The 15,991-nt window shown below is 36.9% G+C and overlaps 1 protein-coding gene across 1 annotated transcript; it reads right to left on the bottom strand.

The window, feature by feature from the left end:
• Window positions 1-9,647: 9,647 nt before the first annotated feature.
• Window positions 9,648-12,644, bottom strand: LOC101219178 (3-hydroxy-3-methylglutaryl-coenzyme A reductase 1). The gene is made up of 3 exons (XM_004144521.3): window positions 11,489-12,644; window positions 11,059-11,405; window positions 9,648-10,405 (listed from the first exon to the last, which is right to left on the bottom strand). Exons 1-3 carry the CDS (start codon window positions 12,642-12,644, stop codon window positions 10,160-10,162), a joined length of 1,749 nt encoding a protein of 582 aa, XP_004144569.1. The 3' UTR covers window positions 9,648-10,159.
• Between the last annotated feature and the right edge of the window lie 3,347 nt (window positions 12,645-15,991).

Here is a 15,991-nt window from a genome sequence, read left to right as displayed (position 1 = left end):
TAATGTCTGAGGCTTCTTCGTCGAGATTGATTTTTGAGCAAAGGAAAAGCTTGGTCCAGTTCGGGACCTTTGAGCCTATAGTTGTCCAATTCTTTCAGGAAATCTCATACGAGGATCCTCAAGGAGAGAAAAGACCAATTGAAGAAGACGATGAAGGGTGGATAGTGGTGACCCACCGAAAGAAAAGACAGTCGATCCCGACCCAAAGAGAGTCTCGCTCTTACCAAAACTATAGAAGAGGAAATAAGACTCAAAAGAATAAGAAAAAGAAGAAGACTCATAAGCTTAAGCTCGTACATAATGAAGACATGAATTTCTCTCGACCTCAACGCTTAGTGACCTTGGCAGACTTCCTTCCAAAAAGCTTCCTTTGTGATCATCAGGATGAAGACCCAGAAGTCGTTGCGTGTCATGCTATCAACACAACGGAGGAAGAAATAATCCCTCCAAGATCACTAGAAGGAGAGGGAGTATCAAAAGACCTTTCAAGGTTTAATGTAGAGGATCTATTATCACTTCCTCAAGAGACCAAAACCATCCTTATTGATGCATTGCTAAATTCAAGAGCATCAAGTTCGAGTACTCCGACTATGACATATGAGAGTGGTTCTTATTGTATGTCTATAGACTTCTCAGATGAGGATTTGTTGTTGGGATCTAAACTTCATAATAGACCTTTGTATGTTTCTGGATACGTTCGAGAACAGAGAGTCGATCGAATCCTCATTGATAATGGCTCAGCTGTCAACATAATGCCAAAGTCGACTATGTGGCAATTAGGCATCTTGATGGACGAGCTCTCAAATAGCAAGCTAGTAATTCAAGGTTTTAACCAAGGTAGCCAAAGAGCAATAGGCATGATACGGTTAGAACTCATAATTGGCGACCTAAAGGCCAGTGCATTGTTTCATGTCATAGACTCAAGGACTACTTACAAGTTGTTACTAGGGCGTCCTTGGATTCATGGAAAAGTAGTAACTTCAACACTGCAGTGCTTCAAATTTTATCAGGACGGTGTAAAGAAGGTTGAAGCCGACTCTAATCCATTCTCAGAAGCTGAGTCTCACTTCGCAGATGCAAAGTTTTATTCAAAGAATAATAATATTTTAGAAGTTTTGCCTGCAGAAACCCCTCTTACAAAAGGAGAAGATAATTCACAATGAAATCACTCGCAACCACAGAACCACATGAAAGTGCGAGAACCTTTAACTCTGGAAAGGGTGAAGCATACACTAGCAGCACAAAGGGTATGATCTTGAAGGATGAAAATGCTGCAAACACACCAGTTTTGCGTTATGTCCCTCTGTCAAGGCGCAAGAAAGGCGAATCACCATTCATGGAGTCTCCAAAAGGTTTGAAAGTTGGTGACATGAAATCATAAAAGAAAGCTTCACTACACCACTAACTAAGATAGCGAAGCAGAGGTAAAGGTAGATCTGGTGGAAGCAATTGCCCCAAAGGCGAACGAAAGACGGATTCGACCCCAAGGCTTACAAATTGATGGCGAAAGCAGGTTATGACTTCACAGCTCACACCGAGTTTAAAAGCTTGGAAATTCATGACCTACCTGAGCTCTCCTCAACTCAAAAGAAGCTTCTACGGGAAGGACATTCTATACCCGTGTCGAGAAAAGGACTCGGATACAAGTCGCCAGAACCGATCCGTATAACTAAAAAGGGGAAGGAAAAAGTGGTTGACATCAATCATATAACTATAGAGGAGGATGACAATACTGACGTAAAAGAAGGTGATAATCAGAGAATCTCAGTATTTGATCGAATTAGACCATCTGTTGCACGTCCCGTAGTATTTGAAAGGCTAAGCATGACAGAGGCAGAAAGAGAAAGGCTCCAGTCAGTACCAAACCTTGAGAGACATTCGGTCTTTCGAAGGCTAACTACGACTCCCATAAAGGAAGAAAGCACATGCCATGCCTTGACAACTACAAGACCATCAGCCTTTGAAAGGCTAGGTGTGTCTAAAAAGAAAAATGTACAAGCACCCCGTGCTCCGATTTTTAATCATCTCGGGGATAAAGGATCACACGACAACATTGATTCCAACATAGATACAAAGAAGAAGGAACCAATGTCTCGTGTGAAAGTTTGGCGTCGAATTAAGCATACAGATGTCGATAATTATCGTAGTAAGAAGTTTCCTTGCGAGACAAAGGAAAATGGAGAAATTCATAGCAACGTTCCTTCTCGCATGAAAAGAAAAACTTTTGTTACTCTCAATACAAGTCAAGGTTCGTTAAAGGTAAAAAGACATGATGTTATACTAACGAATCCTGAAAAAGAAGGGTCGGAACAAGGGGAATGTGAAACTTCATGTCATCACATCACCATTATTGAGGAATCAGAGACTGGAACTCATGAAGAAGACGCAGAAAATGCCCCACAAAGTTTAGAGGATGGTGGTCAATCTACTGTAGACGAGCTAAAAGAGGTGAACCTTGGTACAATAGAGGAACCACGCCGACTTTCATTAGTGCGTCCCTCTCTAATGAAGAGGTGGATAAATATATGAGTTTGCTCACCGAATACAGGGACATCTTTGCGTGGTCGTACAAGGAGATGCCAGGACTTGACCCAAAAGTAGCAGTCCATCATCTTGCAATTAAACCTGGATATCGACCGATTAAACAAGCACAACGACGTTTTCGACCGGAGCTTATCCCTCAAATCGAGGTGGAAGTCAACAAGTTGATCGAAGCAGGATTCATTCGCGAGGTCAAATATCCAACGTGGATAGCAAACATTGTCCCTGTTAGAAAAAAAATGGACAACTTCGCGTTTGTGTAGACTTTCGCGATCTGAATAATGCATGCCCTAAAGATGATTTTCCCTTGCCCATCACCGAAATCATGGTTGATGCAACTACTGGACACGAGGCGTTGTCGTTTATGGATGGGTCGTCTGGATATAATCAAATACGGATGGCCCTCTCAGATGAAGAAATGACAGCTTTCAGAACTCCAAAGGGAATATACTGTTACAAGGTGATGCCCTTTGGATTGAAAAATGCCGGCGCTACTTATCAACGTGCCATGCAGAAAGTGTTTGATGATATGTTGCACAGGTATGTTGAATGTTATGTTGATGATCTTGTAGTCAAAACAAAGAGACGACAAGACCATTTGAAGGATCTAAAAGTCGTGTTTGATCGCTTGCGAAAATATCAGCTAAGGATGAACCCTCTCAAGTGTGCGTTTGGTGTAACTTCAGGAAAATTTCTTGGCTTCATTGTAAGGCATCGAGGGATCGAAATAGACCAGTCCAAGATTGATGCCATTCAGAAGATGTCAAGACCTAAAAGTTTGCATGACCTAAGAAGTCTCCAAGGACGACTGGCTTACATCCGAAGGTTCATCTCTAACTTGGCCGGTCGGTGTCAACCTTTTCAAAAGTTGATGAGAAAAGGAGAAAATTTTGTGTGGGATGAAGCTTGTCAGAACGCTTTTGATAGCATAAAGAAATACTTGCTTACTCCCCAGTGCTGGGAGCTCCAGTACCTGACAAACCACTAATATTGTACATTGCTGCACAAGAAAGGTCCTTAGGAGCATTACTGGCACAAGAAGAGGTAAAGGGAAAGGAGCGTTCTCTCTACTATCTAAGCAGAACATTAATTGGGGCTGAAGTTAACTATTCTCCTATCGAAAAGATGTGTCTTGCACTTTTCTTTGCCATTGATAAGTTGAGGCATTATATGCAGGCCTTCACGGTTCATCTAGTGGCAAAAGCAGACCCTATAAAGTATGTTCTATCCAGGCCAATCATCGCTGGACGCTTAGCCAAATGGGCGGTTCTACTCCAACAATATGACATTGTCTATATTCCCCAAAAGGCGATAAAAGGACAAGCGCTAGCAGACTTTTTAGCAGACCACCCAATTCCTTCGGATTGGAAGTTATGTGATGACCTACCAGACGATGAGGTTTTCTTCACAGAAGTTATGGAACCTTGGACTATGTACTTCGATGGTGCAGCTCGAAGAAGTGGTGCGGGGGCAGGCATTGTCCTCATTTCTCCTGAGAAGCATATGTTGCCTTATAGCTTTGCACTTTCCGAATTGTGTTCAAACAATGTGGCTGAATATCAGGCTTTGATAATTGGCCTTCAAATAGCATTAGAAATCGGAGTGTCATTCATAGAGGTCTATGGTGATTCAAAATTGATAATCAATCAACTCTCGCTTCAATATGACGTGAAACATGAAGACTTGAAGCCATATTTTGCTTATGCTCGACAATTGATGGAAAAGTTTGATAATGTGATGTTAGAACATGTCCCTAGAGTAGAAAATAAGAGAGCGGATGCATTGGCAAATTTAGCCACGGCCTTGACCATGCCAGATGATGTAACTCTGAACATACCACTTTGTCAACGATGGATTATACCCCAGTTAGGCCTGAATGTCAGGAAGTGAACATGGCAACATCCTATTTGATTGATGAAGAAGATTGGCGTCAACCCATCATAGAGTATCTTGAACATGGAAAGCTTCCAAAGGATTCTCGTCATAAAATTGAGATACGAAGAAGGGCAGCACACTTCATTTATTACAAGGGAACTTTATATCGCCGTTCTCTTGAAGGGCTCTTCCTTCGATGTCTCGGAAAGGAAGATTCGGTAAAAGCTCTAAAGGAAGTACATGCAGGTGTTTGTGGAGCACATCAATCGGGACCAAAGCTTCAATTCCAGCTAAGAAGAATGGGCTACTACTGGCCTAAGATGATCCAAGATTCAATAGACTATGTGAAGAAGTGTGAGCCTTGTCAATACCATGCAAACTTCATACACCAACCTCCAGAACCTCTTCATCCAACTGTGGCTTCTTGGCCTTTTGAGGCTTGGGGACTCGATCTGGTTGGCCCCATTACACCAAAATCATCAGCAGGACATTCTTATATCCTAGCAGCAACAGACTATTTTTCAAGGTGGGCTGAGGCCATTTCATTGAGAGAAGCCAAGAAGGAGAACGTGGCAGACTTTATTCGAACACACATCATCTATCGATACGGTATTCCACATCGAATCGTGACGGATAATGGAAAGCAATTCTCCAATAGTATGATGGACAAGTTATGTGAAAAATTCAAATTCAAGCAATATAAGTCATCCATGTACAACGCAGCTGCGAATGGACTAGCAGAAGCATTCAACAAAACATTGTGTAATCTTTTAAAGAAAATTGTCTCCAAGTCAAAGAGGGATTGGCAAGAAAAGATCGGCGAGGCATTATGGGCTTATCGGACGACTCATCGCACCCCTACAGGGGTTACACCATATTCGCTTGTTTACGGTGTGGAGGCTGTCCTTCCTCTCGAAAGGGAAATTCCGTCACTAAGAATGGCAGTACAAGAGGGATTGACTACCGAAGATAATGTGAAGTTACGTCTTCAAGAATTAGAAGCACTTGACGAAAAGCGATTAGAGGCTCAGCAAGCATTGGAATGTTATCAAGCGAGAATGTCCAAAGCTTTTGATAAACACGTTAAACCTCGCTCCTTTCAAGTCGGTGATCTAGTACTTGCCGTAAGGAGACCGATCATCACAACAAGGCATACAGGAAATAAGTTCACACCTAAATGGGATGGACCTTACATTGTTAAAGAAGTTTATACAAATGGCGCATACAAGATCGTTGATCAAGACGGACTACGAATTGGCCCAATCAATGGTAAATTTCTTAAAAAAATTTATGCTTAATTTTGTTAGGTAAAAAAAAAAAAGTTGAACTACGTTATGACTTGATCCCTATATTATAAAGGGTACGTAGGCAGCTTAAGGAAAACCTTAAGCCCAGTCCAAAAAAAAAAAAAAAGTTGAACTACGTTATGACTTGATCCCTATATTATAAAGGGTACGTAGGCAGCTTAAGGAAAACCTTAAGCCCAGTCCAGCAAAAAAAAAGTTGAACTACGTTATGACTTGATCCCTATATTATAAAGGGTACGTAGGCAGCTTAAGGAAAACCTTAAGCCCAGTCCAGCAAAAAAAAAAGTTGAACTACGTTATGACTTGATCCCTATTATAAAGGGTACGTAGGCACTTAAGGAAAACCTTAAGCCCAGTCCAGCAAAAAAAAAAGTTGAACTACGTTATGACGTGATCCCTATATTATAAAGGGTACGTAGGCAGCTTAAGGAAAACCTTAAGCCCAGTCCAGCAAAAAAAATTGAACTACGTTATGACTTGATCCCTATGTTATAAAGGGTACGTAGGCAGCTTAAGGAAAACCTTAAGCCCAGTCCAGCAAAAAAAAAATTGAACTACGTTATGACTTGATCCCTATGTTATAAAGGGTACGTAGGCAGCTTAAGGAAAACCTTAAGCCCAGTCCAGCAAAAAAAAAAGTTGAACTACGTTATGACTTGATCCCTACATTATAAAGGGTACGTAGGCAACTTAAAGAAAACTTTAAGTTCAGTCCACCATTATAAAAAAAAAAAAAAAACCTTGAACTACGTCGTGAGTTAATTCTTTTCTTCAAAGGGTGTTCATCTCTACTAAGGAATCATAACAAATTGGGGGCAAATCCCTAAATTCAAGATGTTCATCTTTAGTAACAATGAGATGAAATAAATTGAAGATGTACAAACTCCGTGCAAAGACTATGTACAAGTTGAGTGCATGTAAAAAGAAAAAAAAAAGAATCTTAAAATCAAGCTCAAAGGCATCATTAATGATCCCTCAAATTCAAGCATAAAAGTTTCATTGATGATTCCTTATATTCAAGTTTGAAGGCTTCATCGATGCTGTAGCTCCAGCTCTTTGAGAGGATAACGATGGTACAACTTTGATAGGACGACGATCGGGTAGCTCTGCCTTCGCCTCTCCAAGATGAAAACGACAGTGTAACATCGTTTCTGCCTCTTGAAGAAGATGCATGCAATGCTAAAGCTTTAACCTCTGCTTCATCTTCAGCTTATTGCAACCGAAGAGGATTCATCTTCATCTTCTTCTAAGTTTTGCAATCGAAGATGATTCATCTTCATCTGCTCTAAGGTGTCGCAAGTGAGAGGATTCATCTTTGTCTTCCTCCATGTGTTACAACCGAGATGATTCATCTTCATCTTCACCTAGGAGTCGCAATCAAGAAGATTCATTTTCATCTTCTCTCAGGTGTAACAACCGAGAGGATTCATCTTCATCTTCTCCTAAGAATTGCAACTGAGAAGATTCACCTTCATCTTCTTTCAGTGTCGCAACCAAAGAAGATTCATCTTTATCTTCTTCCAGGTGCTGCAACCAAAGAGGATTCATCTTCATCTTCTTTCATATGACGTAGCCGGAAGGATTCACCTTCATCTTCTTCTAGGTGCTACAACCGAGAGATTCATCTTCATCTTCTCATTGGAATTGCCAACTGAGAAGATTCATCTTCATCTTCTCCTAAGAGTCGCAACCGAGAAGATTCACCTTCATCTTCTTTCAGGTGTCGCAACCAAAGAAGATTCATTTTCATCTTCTTTAGGAGTTGCAACCAAAGAGAATTCATCTTCATCTTCTTTCATATGTCGTAGCCGGAAGATTCACCTTCATCTTCTTCTAGTGCTACAATCAAAGATGATTCATCTTCATCTTCTCTTATATGTCATAGCTGAGAAGATTCATCTTCATCTTCTCCCAGGTGCTGCAATCGAAAATGATTCATCTTCTCTCATATGTCATAGCCGAGAGGATTCATCTTCATCTTCTCCCATATGTCATAGCCGAGAGGATTTATCTTCATCTTCTCCCAGGTGCTGCAATTGAATAGGATTCATCTTCATCTCCTCCCATATGTCATAGTCGAGAGGATTCATCTCCTTTCATATGTCATAGCCGAGAGGATTCATCTTCATCTTCTCTCATATGTCATAGCTGAGAGGATTCATCTTCATCTTCTTCCAAGTGCTGCAACTGAAGAGAATTCATCTTCATCTCCTCCCATATGTCATAGCCGAGAGGATTCATCTTCATCTTCTCCTATATGTCGTAGCTGAGAGTATTCATCTTTATCATCTAACAGGTGTCACAACCCGGCCGATGGAATTCATTTTCATCAGCTCTAAGGTGTCGCAAGCTAGATGATTCATCTTCATCTTCTCCATATGGTTGAGCCCAAAGACTAATTGAGCCCAAAAAAAAATAAGCTTAATTGAGCCCAAAGACTAAATATAACCTAAGTCCATATGGTTGAGCCCATGGGTCTGGTCCATGGACCAACCAAGTTCAAACCCATAAAGCCCACCAGTGAACTCTATAAATAGAGGAATTCTCCTCATTTGCAGGGTTGGAAAATTTTGACTCTAGAAGATCTAGAGAGAATTCTTCCAAGAGCTAGAAGACTCCCTAACTTCTGAAGTTGACCACCCTCGAAGATTGAAGCTGCTTTGAAGATACAAACTTTCTTCCAAGACTCCAACTTCAAGAACATCAACTTTCTTCCAAGACTCCAACTTCAAAGAACATCACGTGCTCCGCTTCCTCAAATCAAGCGTAAGCATTCAACCAACTTGAAGAACATCACGTGCTCCGCTTCTCCAAATCAAGCGTAGACGTTCAACAAACTTCAAGAACATCACGTGCTCCGCTTCTCCAAATCAAGCGTAGACGTTCAACAAACTTCAAGAACATCACGTGCTCCGCTTCTCCAAATCAAGCGTAGACGTTCAACAAACTTCAAGAACATCACGTGCTCCGCTTCCTCCAAATCAAGCGTAGACATACAGTTGAGAGAGAATCAGAGGATCAAATTCTAGAGATTGAACCGCATCGCATCAAATCAACAAAAATACAACATCAACCCAAGTTCAAGTCCACGAATTAAATTTCTCCGGAAATCTCGTGCGAACAGGGTTCATTTTTAGTCCCTTAAAACAAAACTACTATAAAAATAAAGAAACTAAAGTGGTCAAAATTTGAAAATACAATGACCAAATTAACCAAATTAGTTTAAAATAGGGAGGATCAAAATATGAGCATTTTGTAAGTGTTATATGAATAATATCATAAAAAAAAAACTATATATTGAAAAGGATTTGACTCAACAAATTCATACAAAACTCATTCTAGCGATTGAGTTTTAGGAGTAATTTTCTTTCAAGATGTAACTGATTAACCTTTCTCATGAAAGCAACATCGCCCACAAGATCCAACTAATTATATTTTGTGAAAATAAACTGAACGTGAACAAGGTTTACAAAAGGGAGAAAGGTTTGTAGGAGAAAAATCATTATAGAAAAAGGTTCTCAAAAGCAATTTGAAGAAGGGACGTACATATTTATAAAATTGTTTGTGAGCATTCAAATAGTTACGTCTCTTATTCAAATTGATTATTTTTTAAATGATATGTTCATTCATGAAACAAAGCAACTCTATAGAAATGATCACGTATTTGTAAGTAAAAAGACCAAAATGACAAAAACTAAAATAAACGTTTGAAAAGTATATATGGATAAAAAAGGAAAGAAAGTATTATTTAAACTTAAATCTAAAATAAATGGTCTGTTGATCATTTAAAACAGAAATTTACTTAGAAATCACCGCTTAAATCAACTAATTCATCACTAATTCACTATTCTTGCATTGTAATTTTCAAAGGTTTTAAAGAAAAGAGTGACTTTGATAATGTCAAAATCTTTTTTAACAAACAAATTACAAAAGAGAGAGCATTATTATACAAGTTTGAAGATTTTAGTACAAAAACTCCCAAAACAAACTGACCATGAAAACTACAAACCATCTGTATTAGCCACCAAGTATATAGATCAACTTTTCCCCCACAGTTTAGAAACCCCAAAATGGCCGAAACTCAAAAGATCAGAATAAAGAAAATACAACTTACAGAAACACCAAGTTACAAACAACACTAAAAGAAAAAACAGAAACATATTTGTGTGTTTCTAAACATCTTGAACTTGAGAGTGATGATAATGCCATTTGAAATTGAAACTCCTTTATCTTCTTCATCCCTATATTCCCTACCCAACAACAGATTCAATACCATTTTTTGCCCTTTTCTGGATATAGATATAAATATAAATATATATATATATATATATATTTTCTGGTTTTATACATTAGTTCCCTACGTTACCTCCTCCACTGTGGACGGCGGAGCACCGGCGAGGTTGGTGGTGGTCATCGTGGACAGTGAAGAGGAGAGACTAGGAAGATGAAACATTGGCTATGTCTCTGCTTGATCTGTTGTATTTCAAGTGGCTTTTGACTAGTTGTCCAGCTGCAAGAGCAGCCATTAGAGAGAGCTCTCCAGCAAGAACAGAACCAGCAACAATGGTGGCCAATAGCCTTGAGTTTGACCCTGGGGATTCTCTATTAGCACCTTTAACTCCAAGAAGATTCAGACAAGCAGATTGGGAGGCTAGTTGTGTGCCTCCACCAACTGTACCAACCTGCATAACCAAATCAAATTGATATGAGGACACTAAGGACTAGGGATGAAGTATAGTTATATTTACCAAGGTTGGTGGAAGAATCTGCCTATACCGTTACGAGAGTGAAACTCAAAGTATTTGAATGGTTTTATTGTATAGGTTAAATGGTAAATATAGCTTCTATCTAGTTTAGAGTTAAAAGAATTTAGATTTTATGATTTGATACAACCTTTATAAACAAGATACTCTATAGCTTAGATAGCTTAGATGTGGATCTTTTATATTTTCTTTTAGGAAAAGATTTCAACGTCAGTTTAATATTACATTCATAAACACTAATAATATTTGCATAATTATTATTTTATAATTGATAATATACTAATGGTAGGGATGTTTTATATGAACAAATATGAAATTCTCTAAGCTATTCTTACCTTAATTGGTACTTTAAAATTTTAAAATTAAGAAGGAACTGAGCTTGTTTTGAGATCTAAACAGGCAGGCATGTGTTTGTTATTAAAAATTTAAATAATTTGCAAAAGAAAAGATATAATATTCGGTAAGGATTTTATTTAGCAAAACAAGAATATTGGGAAAAGATTAAAAGTCCATCCATCTTTAATGTAGGAAAAAAAAAGGAATTGAAGAAAGAAATGGTAAAGAGAAATCACCTCGATGGAAGGCATGGTAACGGACACGTGAAGATCCCTGCCATCATTTACAGCTTCCATCATTGTAATGCAGTGGGAACTTTCCACGTTCTGTGCAGGATCTTGCCCAGTTGCTATGTAAATGGCACTAACAATATTACTGGCATGAGCATTAAATCCACCCAAAGCTCCAGCCATGGCGGACCCAGCAAGATTTTTAAGCATATTGAGTTCTACTAAAGCCTCTACGTTCGTCTTCAAAACCTTCCTCACCACATCCCCTTTAATTACCGCTTCACACACCACCGATTTCCCCCTTCCTTCAATCCAGTTCACCGCAGCCGGCTTCTTATCAGAACAGAAATTTCCTAATCACAACAATCATATGATTTTTCAAACGATTTTCAAACGATTTTCAAATGGATTGTAATCGAAATTGTTATTAACTCACCAGAGATGCCGATTACATCCATGTCAGGGAAATCCTCCTGCAAGAAATCAAGAACATTCTGAACGCCTTTTGAGACCATGTTCATTCCCATGGCATCACCGGTGCTGCAGGAGAATCGAGTATATAGGTTTTTACCGGCAATGGCGCATTTGATGTTTTGTAATCTAGCAAATCGGCTTGATTTGTTGAAGACTAAAGCCAGAGTTTCGAAATTTTCAGGTTCTTCAAGAAACATTTTCAATTGAGCGGCTCTCTTTGCGGTGCCGAATCTCACCACCGGAGCTCTGGTCATTCCATCTCTTAACAAGACGCTGTTGGCTCCTCCAGATAAATGAATCGCTTTACATCCTCGATTTGTACTCGCAACTAAACACCCCTCTGTTGTAGCCATTGGAACTGAAAATTCTCTTCCATCTAGAAGAAGCGGACCTGCAATCCCTACCGGAATCTGGACGTATCCGATTGGCATTTCGCAGCACTGCCCTAAAATCGAAGCGTAATCGAATCCGTCTAGAGGCAAACCGGAGAGAGACTTACTTGTAATTCTCTGAAGGGCCTCACGGCGGATTGCTGCGGCTCTACCACAGTCACCGAGCTTCGCTTCGAGAGAGTACGACGGAGTAGTCCCAATCACTACAGATTTCACGATTTCCTCATCTTCTTCGTTTAATTTGATCGGAACTGGCAGCGGATCAACAGACTTCAGTACGGACAAAACTGGAGAAGGGACTTGATGAGGAACAGAAGAATCAAGCGCCGCACCACACGGCACTTTACGGGAGTCATCTTTAACAATGGAACGCTCATCATCTTCATCCGTCGTCCACACGTCCCCCGACGGACGGAGAAACAGAGACTGAACAAAATCGATGCCAAAGAATCCAATAAGGTAAACAAACGAGGCGACTAAAGCGAGGAGAGAAACAATCTCAGACGGAGTAACGAAATGCAAAGGAACAGAGTTCCGGATCTTCTCCCTCCACCGGCTAAGCAGATAATACACAACGGAGAAGAAGAGCGTGAAGAAGACAGCGTTGGTGATGTACAGAGGGAGAGCCAAAGCATCCGAAGCCTTCGTGGAATCGCCGTCGACGGTTTTCGTCGTCGGCTTCGCCTTAACGGTCGTCGGCTTCGTCGATCGGCAGCGGGCGTCCATAATGATATCGAAGTTTTAAGTCTCAAACGCCGGCGCCGGAAGACGGCGGTGGGCGAGAAGGAAATGGACCGTAGGAGAGAGGGAGAGAAAAACAAGCGAAGCAGATAGGGATGGAGCAGTTACCGGCGGCAATTCCGGATCAGAAAAAAAAAAATACTTGCGCCGGCCTCAGCTTAAACACAGGAGCCATTGCTATGCCATATTTATAGGCTTCTTCTTTCGTGTGAATTTCTCATTTAAGCTTCGGACTCACTTTTATTCTTTTTAATAATATATGTATTTTCAAAACATTTTTTTAATATTGCAAATTTACATTAAAAAAAAAAAACGGGCTCACACCTCATTTTTTTATATTGCAAATTTATCTTCTTCTAAATTTATCAATTTTTCAATTTTAAAAATACAGGTGACATTTAAAAAAAAAATTAACAAATTATTTATCCCATAAAACATATGTATTTTTTACAATTTCTCATTTTAATAAATATTGTATCATTTTAGTTCTATCTTTAAACTTTTAAAATTAAAAGTTAAGTTTTAAAAATAATCCAAAATTTAAAATTAAATATTTCAAACCTATACAAAAATTCTATTCATTATATAATTTTGGAATCTAACTTTTACAATTATCGCAGGTGTGATGGTCCAATTTTAAAACTAGTAGAAGTTCAGATGTTTTACTGTTGTTGTTATTAAAAGTTTGATAGTGTAATTATAACTGTCATGGACCCTTACAAAAATAGCAAAAAACAATTATGATGATAGAGTTTATGTCACCTACATTTTCTAAATTGCAAAAGTAGTAAACCTAAAACGTAATAACCTTATGATTATTGTCGGATAGCTCTATAATTATCGTCTGATATCACTCATTTTATCATATCCGTAATATGCAAAAAAAAATATGTGTCATGTACTCTCTCTTTTTTTAAATATTATTTTTGACAATTTTCCTTATATTTGATTCTTAATATTAAATTCTACCTAAATGAGAATTTTTAGTACAAACTCTTTAGTAATAATAAAAACATACAAATTAGAGAAGAAAACTAACACTTTTTTTTGTTCTTCATAAAATAGAAACAGTAAACAAAACTCTTGCGTAGAAAAAAATCGACACATTTTATTATCTCGCACTCTTATGTATATATAATTTAACTCGACTAACATATATATATGTACTAGTTTAAAAATTTTCAATGTTAATTTGTATTTAAAATATATATTACTACAAATAGAAGGATTATAAAAGAAATTATAATGTAGCTAATATTTTCGTAATATAGTTTTCAAATATAGAAAAATAAATCAATTTATTTATCGTTAAAGTAAAATGTTCTTATTTGTAAGAGATAAACAACAAGAAACATTGATATCTTCTCTATATCATTGATACTGATAATTGTGTGTCTATTACAAATAGATATTAATATTTTATTATATTTAAACCGTTAGCCCTTTTCGATAATTTTTTTGTTGTTGTTCAAGAATTTGAGTTTTCAATTATGGTTGAATTTTTCTTTTTTAAAAAATCATTTTTATCTAATTTTAATTTTGTTGAAAATAATTATCTTTCAATTATCAAATTATTTAAAATACATTCACTCCCTTTAGAAGTCAAACAAGATGCTTTTAAATTATAAATTAGATTAAATTGTGGTTGTTTAAAAGAAATACTTAGATGCATCTCGGACTGCATTTATTTTTGTGTATTTCTATCTCATCGTTCACATCAAACAAATAATTAAAATAATTCACTAAAAAAAAAGAAAAAAAATTGACTACATGTAAAAGTATAATCAAACAAATTGGTAAGATAAACGAAGATAGAATGAGACCTATAATACAACCTAAGTATTCTTACACGTTAAAAGGTTAGCCATTTCATTTTGGCTTACCACACATACATTTCATTTTGGGAGATATAATGCTGCTTTGTTTAGTTTATCATTCCACAAAATAACTTTCAATCATATAAAATCAATTTTTAAAATGTTGAACTAAAATGAAAATGATTTATTACTAAACATTCTCACAATATTAATTATAATTAGATCGTTCAAGTTTAAAAACACAAATTTAATTTTTCTTTTTATAATATATAAAGTGAGGTAAGGGATGTAAACATATTTGGTTCGGTTGACACATTCTCAACCCGACTCATATTTTCGAATTGGTTGGGTGGATAACCCGAATAAACCAAATTATTTTTCCATCCCAATCCGTAAAATATAGTTTAGGTTGTCGGGTTGTGTTTTTTTCATTCTCAAACAACTATCGTTCCGTTTACCCTCTTACATAATTGTTTAGTTTTCTACGATCGTTTACTTTTTACACAATCGACTAACTTTCCTTACGATTATTTAACTTCTTACACGATCGTTTAACAAAATACTCCAAACTTTACTTTTGTTAAAGAAGTAATAAAATACAATATAATATATGCACATATATATATGTGCGTTAATTTGAGTTGGGTTAGGTTTAATCGAATTGTTCAATCCCCAATTCGAAAAAACTAAAATTTTCAATCAAACTCACATCATATTTTAAACTAACTCAACCAAACTCAACTCATTTAATATGAGTTGGATAGTTCAAGTTCACAGGTTATTCAGTTAGACTTACACTCCTAAATTAGGTATCGAAATTATCTAAAGTTTTTCTATTTTAAAATTACATGACTAAAAACTTTAATTTTAGTGAATTGAAAAATGAAAAAAAAATATTGACGTTAGATTTAAATAATACATGTAATGAATTAAGTTCTAAAGAAACCAATAAAAATGTCTATTTGTTTAGGGGGGAAATCTATTTTATGTATCATAGACCAAAAATATCATATAACATTAAACGTTGGAGTATTGATATAACATTTAATTTATCATCATTTATTAATTCAAAACTTCAAATATTTAGGTCAAATTGATATTTAATATAGTATTAAAAGAAACGTATGTGTAACTTTTAAATATTGTACTACACATTTCTTAACAATTTGTTACTATACTCATTTTCAAAATATACACATAAGTATTTTATTTCGTATGATTGAATTTTACCAAACTACCAGAACTAAATTATAATATAGTAAAAAATAGATTGTTATACCTTTTATGATTTTAATATATAAAATGTGTGAAAGAGACAATAAAATTTTTCATTTTTGGGGGCACACGTGTAACACGTGTAAGTTAAGACCTTCAAAAATGCTTTTATTATTTATATTTTAGTCTTTCTTTTTGCCATTATAAGGAAACTAAGTAGTAAATGCAAAACCCACCCCAAAGTCATTAAATTGTTATATGTAATAAGGTATTGATATTATATTTTTGTGAATATATTTC

Source organism: Cucumis sativus, chromosome 7 (genome assembly GCF_000004075.3).
Source record: "Cucumis sativus cultivar 9930 chromosome 7, Cucumber_9930_V3, whole genome shotgun sequence".
Taxonomy (NCBI): domain Eukaryota; kingdom Viridiplantae; phylum Streptophyta; class Magnoliopsida; order Cucurbitales; family Cucurbitaceae; genus Cucumis; species Cucumis sativus.
The sequence above is the reverse complement of the archived record's forward strand: the minus strand, read 5'-3'. Positions and strand labels throughout refer to the sequence as shown.